General features: G+C 43.2%; 1 protein-coding gene across 1 annotated transcript in view; it reads left to right on the top strand.

Annotated features, from left to right (window-relative positions):
* The first annotated feature begins 3,836 nt into the window (after nucleotides 1-3,836).
* LOC144773829 (uncharacterized) overlaps nucleotides 3,837-12,737 on the top strand; it is a 160,715-nt gene continuing 151,814 nt past the window's right edge. The window contains exon 1 of the mRNA XM_078658924.1: nucleotides 3,837-3,973. Coding sequence (XP_078515050.1) covers nucleotides 3,837-3,973 — 137 coding nt within the window. The remainder of the gene's footprint in view (nucleotides 3,974-12,737) is intronic.

Raw genomic sequence — 12,737 nt, 5'->3', positions numbered from 1 at the left:
ATTCCAACGTTTAGGGGTTTCAGCTCACATAATTATACCCCTTAATGTCTTTGAAGTTCGTTTGTGCTCAGGGGTCCCTGACCCCTCCCTAAATCAGTTCTGGGTGTCTCCCTCCCAGTGTCACCTCTCTCCCTTTGATACTGGGGGTCTGGATCCTTAATCACTCAGCAGGAGATGGGTCAATTGGTTTATAGCACCAGTCCAGCCCAGGCCTTTTTACCTCCCGGGCTCCTCCTCCCCCTACTCTACAGATGCCGGGCACCCTGGAGCTATTTCACCCCTCCCTGTGTCAAGACCTCTCCCAGCTCCTCTAACCTTTCAGATCCAGACATACAATCCACATTTCAGCAGAGACACACTGAAATTCTTAGAGCACAAAACTCAGCCACTTTCTAAAAGAGTGGTTTCTGAACACACAGTGAGAAAACCACCTTCACAGAAAGATGTGTTATGACACTGTAAGCTCATTCATACTAAACTTCACCTTTCCATTATAATCTGACAGAAAACTAGGCTAACAAACACAACACCCAGCCTCCCCATTCTGTCCTATGGGCAGGATGGCCTTTCAGCAGTGAGAAACAAAATGGAGTGTTTTCTACTTTAACACACCTTAGTATATGTCCTGCATTTTACCTACCCTGCACTCTGCCCAGGTTTCACCCGGGACCTACCACAGGGGTACCCAATGTGTATGTAAAAGGGAAAGTCAGGCCTGACAAGTGGTTGCACTTGTCAGAACATACTAACTGAGCATGCTGCGCGCAGGCCTTACACTGCAGGCCTGAGTTCCCTTCTTCGCGTGCCTTTGCATTACTAGCCCTGGCACACACACAGTGCACATCACTCGGGACTTTACTAATGAGGCAAAGATACCAATCATGGCCAACTAATTACCACATTTTACATAGGGAACACTTGTACTTTGGCACTGATCAGCAGTGGCAAAGTACCATAAGCATCTAAATTGGCATCTCTATGTCAGGAAAACGGTCTAGGGGGAAAGTAAAAGTTTAGGGAACTTTAGCCAAAAAGGCCAAGTCCTACACAGCCATTGAGAAGAGTTACTTCTGTTCTACACTGATGGCAGCCACGATAACTGTGCTTCTGAAAAATTGTAGAGATTTGTCCCTAGGTGCCTCCTGTACAGTGGCAGTTTCTCTTTGAGGACGTCGGGGCTCCACCCCAGTTACATTTATCAAGAGAATTAATTTTGAAATTCTCAAAGAATAAAACATGTTATTTCATGGGAATTTCAAACTTAAAATCTCCACTCACTGTCTCTGCGAATCTGCCCCACTCACCAATACCGCTGCTGCTCCCGGCTGTTGTCACGTGAAGCTTTGCTCCCAGGCATCCGGGCCGAAAGAAGCCTGCCCTGCTACGTGGTGTTTGCCGGCTGAGAACCTCACAGCCCTGAAGGCTGTGATGTCATCAGCTCGGCAAAGACCTGGCTGCAAGGCCCAGTCTCCACCCCCTGATGGCATGGAGATTAAGTTAGTCCTGGGCGTTTTTACTACAAGCCTGTCATCCCTGATTTTGAGTTAACAGTCGAACCACTGGCTGGCTTCCTACAGAAATTGTTCTCCCATCATGGACTGTGGACTCGCAACACATCAATCATACTTTCCCTGTATGCGGATGATTTCATCCTGTATGTTCAGCGACCGGAGAAGAATTTGTCTCCCCTGACTAGGGAAGTTGCAAAATTTGGTCGTTAGTGTGGTCTTTTATATAAATTGTTTCTTTAGAAGAGTTGTAGTAGATTCCGTGAAATATGTAGGCATTCATATAACACGGTACACATCACAAATAAAACACCATAATTTCGGAGTCATTATGGATCCTTGTAAAACACGAAATGAAGATGGCTACAACCGCCTCTCCCAATGTGCAGATGTGTCTCTGATCAAGATGATCATCTTACCTAAATGTATATATTTCTTTGTGAATATTCGAGTATGCTTACCATTAGAATTATTCGGTCAGCGATGACAATTGCTTATGTGACTGAACTGGGGAGGCGGACAGCCGTGTCAATGGTCAGTCCTAACTAGATCCTTTGAAGATGGGGGTAGGGCAGTTTCAGATCCCTGTATCTATTATTTAGTAGAACAGGCACACTATTTTAGATATTGGTGTTTACTGCGGGCACCAATCGTGTATGTCCAGATGGAACAAACATTGACACGCCCTGCTTCAACCCTGACCCACTTCTGTCAGCAACCCTCATCTCTGAGAGACGATGCTGATGGCATTGGCATGAAATGTAGACCCTGGTGGGAACTGATAACATATTTTAACTATGATATGTCATAATCCCTATTTCGACCTGCTATTCATAATCCGTTGCTTCTTTCAGTGCCAGATGCTGTCACTGGGAAAATCATGAATGCTGTAGAAGTGGAGGTGTTGGAAGCTCTATTTCCTTACTGAACTTTTTCTTTCCCTCCAAGCTTAGAAAACAATAGATGTGGTATGTCCCTAGTTATGGTATCCTAGATTGTGGTTGGTATCCACGGCTGCTATTTCAAGCTTTCCCAATCCTCCTAGAGAACTGTTGATCTTAACCAAGAATACAAAGTCATATATGAATGGGAAGGGAGGAGTGGGTGTCAAATCACTGATTGCAGCCATACTCCACTAAGGCAAGTCCCATTCATTATAAGCACAAACTAATACAATTTAGGTTTTGGCACTGGTACTATTACACTCCAGAGTGAATGGCTAAACGTATTTCGAATTCTAATATTGAGTGCAAAACATGATGGGTGGTGAATGTTAGTTTTCTGCGTATGGCTTGGTGTCCCAACAGCAGAGTTTTGCATTTACGACTCTGCTCAGAATGATAAATTATCCTCTTGTCTTAGATCCAGAAATGGCATTTCTAGGGGCCGCCGCTGATGCCTCCGAAAACTTAGATGCTTTGTCACCATAGCCTTGCTTCTTGCCAACCGACGTATGGCAGTGCTGGGATGTGTAAAATGGTACCGGAAATTGCAGAGTGGCTCCAATATATGCTTTACTGCAGAGATCAGCTAGAAATATCTGCTGACGGCTTCCACCCCAAATCACATCCCAGGGACATCTGGGATCCTCTTCTCTCCTCTCAGTTAGTACAAGATTCCCCACTGCACATGTGAAAAAGTGCATGTAACACTTATTTCAGTACTATGCATGTTTCATGGTCCTAATTCTAGCGCTTTCACCGATTGCTTAAGGGCTTGACGTACCGATGTTAGAACGCCTGCAGCATATCGATGTATGAATATTTCAATATGTTTCTATCTAAATGTACCCTTGGTGTCAGGAATAATGCTGCAGTGGCGTCACAAGGGGGGTGCGGGGGGTGCGGACCGCACCGGGTGACATCACCACATGGGGTGACACCGTGAGCCTGCCTCTCGAAGACTTCTGAAGGCAGAGGAGCAGACGAAAGGAGCGAGCACCATAAACCTGTCAAATACAGGAGAGACACAGAAGATGAGGAGATGCAGGCAGAGGCTTTCCGGTGCTAAGCACCAGCACTTAATTTGCGGGGCCGGGTCTAGATGCGATATTGGCTGTTCACTAAGTTCACATGGGTCAGTGAACAGCCGATATCACACATGATTGGGTGGCTAAAACGTTTCAAATTGGATCCTGCACCTGCCTTGTAAAGCACACACGCAGTACCAGAAACTAATTGTGTCCCAGCCTCATTCTAAGTTTCAAGTCACTCGTTCCAATCAATCCATGATGAGCGCTTACAATTTAAAATATATTAAAAACTCGCTCCTTCCCTACTTGGAAATCGTCAGGTGTGTGTGTGTGTGTGTGTGTCCTGAGTCGGACCAATGGGATCAGTGTTTTCACTACGGCCCGCCCTAGCATACTGCGCAGCCGCAACGCTTTTCTGTCGACGACACAAGAAGCAAGCAGCATGGTGCACAGCAGGCCTTGGACTAATTAAAACTGAAAGTCGGCAGTCCCAGTAAGTAGTGATTTTGAATCATGATGCTAGCAGTGTGTGAACTGAGGCAAGTAAGAAATTAAATGAATGTCGCTAAGTTGCAGGTTGCATCATTGTGCAGATTCAATTTGAATCTCACACGAGACAGACCCCAAGTTCTTTTGCACATTGTGTAGTAGTTATTTTATCCTCCCTTTGTTTTAAATTTCCCCTCGCAGTCGCACATCACCTCTGCCCTGGAAGGATGGCATGAAATGTTTCTCTGACGGCGGTCGGGCACAAGCTGCTCGCCCTCTCACTTGAGGTTGAATTGAAGAGAGGTGCGCACATTTTGTTCCTAATGTGCCCATCACTCCCTCCTCTCTCTCTGCACTTGGATAGTAAAAGCACTGCCTTCTAGTACTCACGCATGAAAACACCCGGATGCTGAATCACGTTACCAGGCATTTACATGTGTGCAAACATAGAAGGTGTTCTGCGATTGAAAGGTCGGTTTACACTTGACAGCCAGGCCCCTGACACCTCAGCTGACCTTGGGCGCACAGATAGTGACTGAGGCCTCAAGAGCGTCGCTGCCCCTGCCCTGGGAACATTTAATCTGCATAAAGCAACATTTCACAATTTTTATTTTTATTTTATAATGGACTTCAAAATGGTATTATCTTGAATACTAGATCCACCAGAGGTGGACTGGCCTGCTTGGAAATCGAAAGATTTTGTGATAGATCAAAACGGAATAAGACAGAAAAACTGTGACAAAGAAAAAAAGAAGGGCTGAGAAGGAACCTGCAGGAGTGATATAAAGTGGCAGGGAGAGTGTTGGGGGTGGATTAAAAAAGCATGAGGTGGTTTTAAGAGTATGCAGCCTTCAACTTCAGTCTTTGAGCTTGTAAACAAAGTTATACAAGTAATTTTCAAGCTATTTAAGTTGGCAAGGATTTGAGCTTACTGCAGATAATGTTTGCTTGAAAACCAAGGAAATCAATATGAAAAACTCACCCCAGTAGAGCACAAAACACTCCCAGAAACAGCCAAAAAAGGCCCACACACGTGACCTGTCAGACCAACCCATTGGTTACTACTTAATTGCCTTATAGGCTAGTCCAGCCCTTGTTGCTTTGGCATTCTGCACGTCGACATTCAGTAGCACCGGCCAGTCTATTCTAAGTAAAACTTTGAGACTTGGCACCTACTGTTTCAAAAATTGTAAGTAAACCGTATCTGAATAACGGGGTCTCTGGGGCTGCATTGTCAGGGAGTGGGGGTGTAGGTTATTAGAGAAGTCTGGGTCTGTGGATAAGTGAGGAGTCCGAGGACCTTTTGGTTACAGAGGACGATGGCGTGTGAGGCACCTTGGGACAGTGAGTGTTATCAGAGGAGCCATAGGAAAAAAGGCATATGCCACCTGCCCTTAACACAGAGGCCACCCACCTTCCTCAAATGCAGAGATGGTATCAGCTGTGCTTCTTTTCCAGGACACCAAATGGTGTCAGACTACTCTTTGCTGCACATATTGAGCTACTGGTCCTTAATGTAAAGACTGTGCCACCTCCCTTTAGCACAGACTTATATCTGTCCTTAATGCATTATCTACATCAAGGCAGATGAAGCTGTGCTGAAAAGCTGGAAGGGTGGGGGTGGGGGCATTTTTGTAGTGGCGCATCAGTTTTAAAAGCACTGCAGAGTTCTTTGTATATCCAACAGTTTTCAGGCAACAATTAATGTGCCACGATAACTCTGGTAATTAATGTACCTGCCAGTGCCGGAGAGAGTTCGGAGTTTTGTCTAGTGACAGTTTTGACTCATCTAAGGTGGCACAAAGGGTTAATAGGCCTGCTGCAAAGAGTGCGTACTGTGCAGAGCACAGAACAGTATTTCATGTGCATAGCTCAGTGGGATGCTGCTTTTGCCACAGAGATCCTTTTGTTATTGTGCAATTCATACGTTACAATCATGATCTAGCACATTAAGCTATGAACTACTACCATCAAAGCGCATGATGCAAACAGCATGGTATAGGTTAGAGTTACGTTTTTCACCAGTCTTTGACTATCCTAATTCTACTAAAAAGTGTTTGTTTGTGTAGAAATAAATTGTTACTGGTTAACTCAACCCTAACCACTGTGTTATGTTGCAGAAGTTGCATTTGTTATTTTAGCAAATTGATTCCAAAATTGAGCTTTGAATGCCCTTTTGCTTTCCTTTTTTTCAAGATTCTCTTGGGTGACGGGAACCACCTATCAGCAACTTTCTTGTCTCCCTTCTTGGAACTTAGATTAGGTATTACACCTGGCTTTCAGCAGTGCCAGTTGAGGATGTGGGTGGAGCCAATAGAGTATGTGGGTGGAGATGGGGGAAATGGTTATGGCCTCCTAAAAAAAATTGAGCACCTGGACTTAATATTTTACAAATTAAGCACAGGGCAGAGCGCACAAAGAGACGCAAGGCTGTTGAAAGAACCTTGCGCTCTTTATTTTATAGAGCAGCATCGGGATTGGCTGGGCTGGGCAGGTCAGAGGAAAGCAGATACTGAGAAGCAGATCCTCTCACAAAGAATAAAGATCAGCGCACGTCCGTTTGGCTCATGAACAGTTATTAGATATAAACACAGAGTTTGGAAACCCAACTCCAGGGTCAACACAATAAACATATTTTCTCTTTCGAGCCAGGTGAGAGAAAAGGCTTTAATTTTCTTTATTATAATGTGCCGTCACCAACTTTTGTAACTGGGGAACTGTGGTCGAGTCCTCCTGACACCGGCTGAACATCATGTGACTCTCGGCAAATCAACTAATCTCTTTATGCTTAAAAAGGACTCGGACCTTGTGAAATTTAACTGGTGTTCTTACAGAGTGCTCTGGTCCAATTTCATTGAGTTTGCAACATATTTTCAAAAAATAGTAGTGCATACATGCTCGCTTTTTTTACTTTGGAAACTGTTTTTACTCCCTGCCACTTTTAAATCTCATCAGCCACCACTGAGGCACGCACTGCCGTCCAGCCAATTACAAAGCTAATGGAAGTGGGCATTCAAAATCCGGGCTTCACCAGCACAGTGCGGCAGCGCAGAGCTCAAACCCGCACTGAAATGAATTAATTTTAAAAAGTACGCAATATCATGGGGGGCAATATAGCAATGGTGGTTTGCCGGATACATTTACCTTCTATGAAAGGTGTTAAGTCTCGGGACTTTTTATCTTCTTTGCGCCATGCCATGCTTTGTGCTAGAGCATTATTTGGCACTGGCGGACTCGGAGGAGGTCCATCATGGGGTAAGTCGTGAGGGGGTGACACCATGAGTTACCGCACTGGGTGACACCAACCCTAGTGACGCCACTGTAATGCTGTACTTTGTGCAATAACTAATCAAAACTTTTGAAATAATCTTTGTGACTCCATGCTGCTTTAACATTTGATGAATTGGTTGTTTCCATTACTAGGATTATCTTTATGGTCTTATTTTTTTTAAACTGAATAACGAATTAATTGTTTGATTGATAGTGGTTATGCCAGAAGATTTCATGTCATCAAAGAATTCTTAGCGTGTCTTAGAAGCGGGATCACTCTTTCTGTTCCTAAGCACATATATTGTATTTCTCTGGTTAGATATGCCCGGTTTGTGTTTATTTTATGAACTGTAACGGCAAGGCATTTTTTCCTTTCCTAGAGGGAGGGTTCAAGCATTGTTTAACTTTAACTAATACAAGCCATATGCCAATTTGTTCTTGTAGGTACAGTAGCGCGTTGTTGCTTTGATAACAATTTGATGGGGTGCAATCCCTGGGCGTTCTTTGATTGGACTACTTTTATTACCCAGGCTGTCAATTTTCCTCAAAATGTAGAGCTTAACACTTTAAGCGTGACCTGGCATAGCTCCAATCGGTGCTTTCCCATCGTCTATGGTTATGTGGGCTACGAAACAGACCTACAGTAAAACAACAACTGCAAACTGCCATCCCATCCAGCTCTACCTTTAATCATTTGTAAAGATGCCTTTACGGCAGATCCTGAGGCATTTGATGTAAACAATATGTCACTTACATGTTAGTTACACCATGGAAGCTGCACCAGTTTTCGAAGGTACAAGAGAACCATGTTCGGCTCTAACTAAGATCCCGAGTGTAGACAAAAAAAACAGGTCTACTTTGATAGGCAGATGCTTCTCGTAATTATGGTACAGCACATTTTGTTGACTTTTCCTGAAAAATCAGAGGAAACTGCCTTTTCATTCGTGGAGTCCTTTTTGAGTAAATTCGCAATTTAGCAAAGGAAATTCAATCAAGGGATGGCCACGTTTGAGCTCACAGAGTATATAATCATTAAAAATGTATTTTTTCACAAACGAAGGAGTTTTCATATTGATATAATAAGCCTATATATAATATATACACCTATTTATAATCGAGTTGAGCACAGCAATATTGATTAAAACTGCATTTTCATTAGAGTACATGGAGAGAAATTCTTGCATAATTGGAGAGGTTCGCCATGTTTATTGTCTATTGCTACAGGACTCTTTAGCACTGCATGCAAAACATGTGCTAAAAAAAGCACTCCACACTTATTAGAATATAAGAATGCTTATCCATGGCCCATTTCACCAATAGACTAAGGGGCAGATTACGATCTTGTTAGGAAAGCATTCCCACCGAATCGGGTTGGGAATGCTTTCCATACGAATCGCAATCCTGGAGTACCACCGACCGAGTACGATGTGTTCGTATGTGTACGAACTCGGTTCAGTCGGACCCCCATTCAATTCGATGCAGCCTGTGTACCCAACAGGAACACAGGCTCCCATAAAAAAAATGGGTGCCGTGGGAAAATCATTCACCCTGTGGCGGGCAACCCATGATGCCAGCCATATGGTGCATGCATGGAAAGAGGGGACCCATGGGTACGCCCTGCAACAGAATTGGAGGGCCCTGGGTGAAGGCGGCCTGCTATGGCCCCCCATAACCTGATTGCCACAGCTGTTTCACCTCAGCAAAATCGAGTTGGTACTGCTGGTAGAATCGGTCATCGTACTCGCTCGTTTGGAAGACGTCCCCATTGAGCAGCACGATTCGGCTCCAAACGACTCGGATTGACTGATTAGGATTCAGAACCGATTTGGTCAGCGCTGACGGCTTCCTCACATCATACTTGGTTGTTCAGAAAGGGGGACGATTTGTTCGGAAACAAAGGCTTCGAATTGGATTGCTATTTCCAAATCCCATTTGGAACCCTTCCTAACGAGATCGTAATCGGTCCCTGAGTAGTAAACTGCAGCATCAATGTAAGATCCCTTGAATTGAGAGTGAGTAACAACTAGTGGAACATTTATCATTAAAATTACTATCAAGCATATTACGAGTTTCCTGACCACCTTACTTTTCATGGTGGTATGCCCACCAGGAAAAGTGTGGTGGTGAGGTAACAAAGGGGGCCCTCAGGGCCATGGTATGCATGCAGGGGGGGTACAACCCCTGTCTGCATACACCTCCTATCCTGTACGGCATCGGCTGAATAGTCCATGCCTTGCAGGAGTGCGCCTTGGAGCTCCCAATGCAATGCCTTTTTAAATTGCACTGCCATTGGAACACCAAAGGTCCACCGCCAGACCACAAGATTACTCGTTATCTGGTTGGCAGCCATTGTGAGGTTTGGCACTGTGAGAGTGGGACAGTGGTTTGGCAGCCTGCTCCCACACTGTCCATCTCATAATCAGGCCCTTAGTCTTTTGTATTGAAATAGACCAACATGTGTAGAAAAGGTTATAATGTACCTGAAATCTTATTCAAGCTTTAACTGATATTAACCTTTATTTAAATTAAGGAGAGATAAGACAGTTGTGCCATTCAGTTGCATTATTATGGCTGCAATGTGTGGACCTGGATCTTGTTCTCATTCAATTGCCTTGTTTGCCTAATGCATGTCAACTCATATACGTACGGCTTAGTCACTGTCCTTTTTGGGCACTACCGCAATGTAAGAGACTCATGGCGTTGGGCCAGTTGAATGCTCAATGAGATCAAGCTTTTTTTTTGAGTTTTATATAGCGCAAACTTGACTTAAGGGTATCAGATATCAGAGCGCTTTACAGCTGCACCGGTTTTGTCACATGAGGACAGATTCATTTTTATAAGGTACAGGGAAATTACGTGATTTGCCGAGAATCACAGGATATTGAGCGTACTTGCCGGGACTCGAACCCAGTTCCCCAGCTTCTAGGTCGACAGTCCAAGACATTATACCAACTCCTCTCCCCTTAAGTAACAATTCAAGTTCTTTTTCAACAACATCTTTCAAATCAAAAACAATTTGCCTATATCTCTGAGCTTCAGGACGGTTGTCCTCATTATTATGCAACTTTCCTATTCTTTAGCTTTCCCAAACCATGAAACAATGAAGGGAACTGAGTTACTATTTAATGGTGAGCGTTCATTTCGTAGTTCACACAAATTAGTCCCATATCAACAGCTGTGCTGAAACTGAGTAAACAGGCACTCAACACTGTCCCTTGAAGCACATGGATGAGTGCTTGCACCTTCGTTTTCTTATGTTTCATCGTCACTATAAATGAACCTTGAATTTTTAAAGGGTGCCTATGCAGCCCATGTATACACTTTGGATTTCAATGGTGAGATCGCTCTAGGCCGCGTCTTCCAATTTAACTCTGGTCAATAGTCCTTTGTAGTAGCCTGAGAGAAAGAGGAGTTAACGATAATCAAAATATTAGGGTACAGTGTGATCATTAGTATCACACAATAAAAGTCTGAATCAATAGCTTGAAGTAAAAAATGTATTATAAACTCAAAGCCAAGCTGAGATAAATCAATCTCAAGAGCATACTGTAAAAATAAAGGATATTTAAAGGTAGACCAAACCATCTAACAGTATTGGTCCTCAATAGCAAAAAACATATTAACCCCTTCACTGCTAGGCCTCTCCGCCCCTGTGCTAAACCTTTTTTGGCTATTTGGGGTAGTGCACGCTTAGGCCCCTGTAACTTTTTGACCATATAAGGTATCCATGCCAAATGTGCTGCCTTTTCTTTCAACATCATGGGGATTCTAATGGTAGCCATGGTTTGTGGATTCCCCTAGAGTGGACCAAGAAATTAGCCAAAATACAGCAATTCTTTTTTTTTTGAAAAATGGGAAAAAAGGGCTACAAATAAAATCATCAGTTTTTTTCCCTGCAAATGGTATCAACAAATGGGTTGTGGTGCTGAAATCACCATTGTCCCAGCTTTCAGGGACAAGCAGGATTTTGATAGAAAACCAGAAATGTTTACACATTTTGGCATTTGTCTGAGACATAGCCTATTTTTGCAATTTTTGTGCTTTCAACCTCCTGCCAGTAAAGGGTAGAAATAGGTATGAACGCAATAATGGATCCTAGAAAGGTACACAATTGTGAAAAGTAGACAACATTCTGAATTCAGCAAGGGGTCATTGTGTAGATCCTTCAAGGTTTCTTTACAGAAACCAACAGTTGAATATAGGACACATTGAAAATTAGTTGAAAAAAACAGACATTTGTGTCAATGTTTACACCTGTAAATTCTTTTAATTATGACAGCTGTTTGAAAGCAATATACCGTCACATCTGCTGGATCTTTCTGGTTGTGGAGATATATAGGAATTGTAGGTTCAATGACTGAGCAGCGTTTTGCAATGTTTTTTTATTATGATACCGGGTATATAGCAATTCATTTGGGAAATTATATACATGGAAAAACCGGTATGAAAGACACCTAGGTATTTCTGAAATTGGAACAAAATATAGAGTTTAGAAACAGTAGATATTTGCACATTTCCAAAATTGTGAGTACCCATACTAGAATGAGAATTATAGGTAATTTTCCAAAATGACTTCTTCTTTACACATTGTCTTTCATTTGGAAGGCAGAAATGCATCGAAAGCCAATAGGTAATAACAGTTGCTCTACAATTCTCTATTGACCTAAGTCTCCCTATCAAAATGGTACCTCATTTTTGTGGGTAGGCCAAGTGCCCGCAACAGGAAACAGCTCAAAACGAAACATGGACACACTTTATTTTTACAGTGAAAACTGACCCTTTTTTTGCAAAGTGCCTGTAGATTTTGAACCCTAGCTCTAAAGACACATAGGGAAAACTAGCAAACCTATAAATTTTTGATAACCAGACACCCAGGGGAATGCAGGATGGGGTGACTTGACTGGTTCTCACCATGTTCTATTACCCAGAATCCCTTGCAAACCTAAACATTTGTTTTAAAAAGAACATATTTTCCTCATATTTCTGTGATGGAAAGTTCTGGAATCTGTGTGGATCTACAAATTCCACCTACATCGCGTTCCCCAAAGTTATCAGAGAAAAACAGTACCTCACTTGTGTGGGTAGGCCTAGTGCCGGGCGACAGGAAATGGACCAACAAGCAATGTGTACACACCACATTTTCACAGAGAAAATGAACCCTTTTTTTGCAAAGTGCCTAGCTGTAGGTTTTGAACCCTAACTCTGCCGGCATCTAGAGAAACCTAGCAAACCTATACATGTTTGAAAACTAGACACTCAGGGGAATCCAGGATGGGGGGACTTGTCTGGCTCTCACCAGGTTCTGTTACTCAGAATTGCTTGCAAACCTACAAATTTGTCATAAAAACACATTTTCCTCACATTTCTGTGGTGGAAAGTTCTGGAATCTGTGTGGATCAACAAAATTCCACCCATCCCGCATTCCCCAAAGTCTTCCAAGAAACATGGTACCTCACTCGTGTGGGTGGTTCAAGTACCCGCGACAAGCAAAGGCCCAA

Source organism: Lissotriton helveticus, chromosome 8, assembly GCF_964261635.1.
Source record: "Lissotriton helveticus chromosome 8, aLisHel1.1, whole genome shotgun sequence".
In the NCBI taxonomy this organism is placed as follows: Eukaryota; Metazoa; Chordata; class Amphibia; order Caudata; family Salamandridae; genus Lissotriton; species Lissotriton helveticus.
Note: the sequence above shows the minus strand (reverse complement) of the source record. Positions and strands in the feature narration are given on the sequence as shown.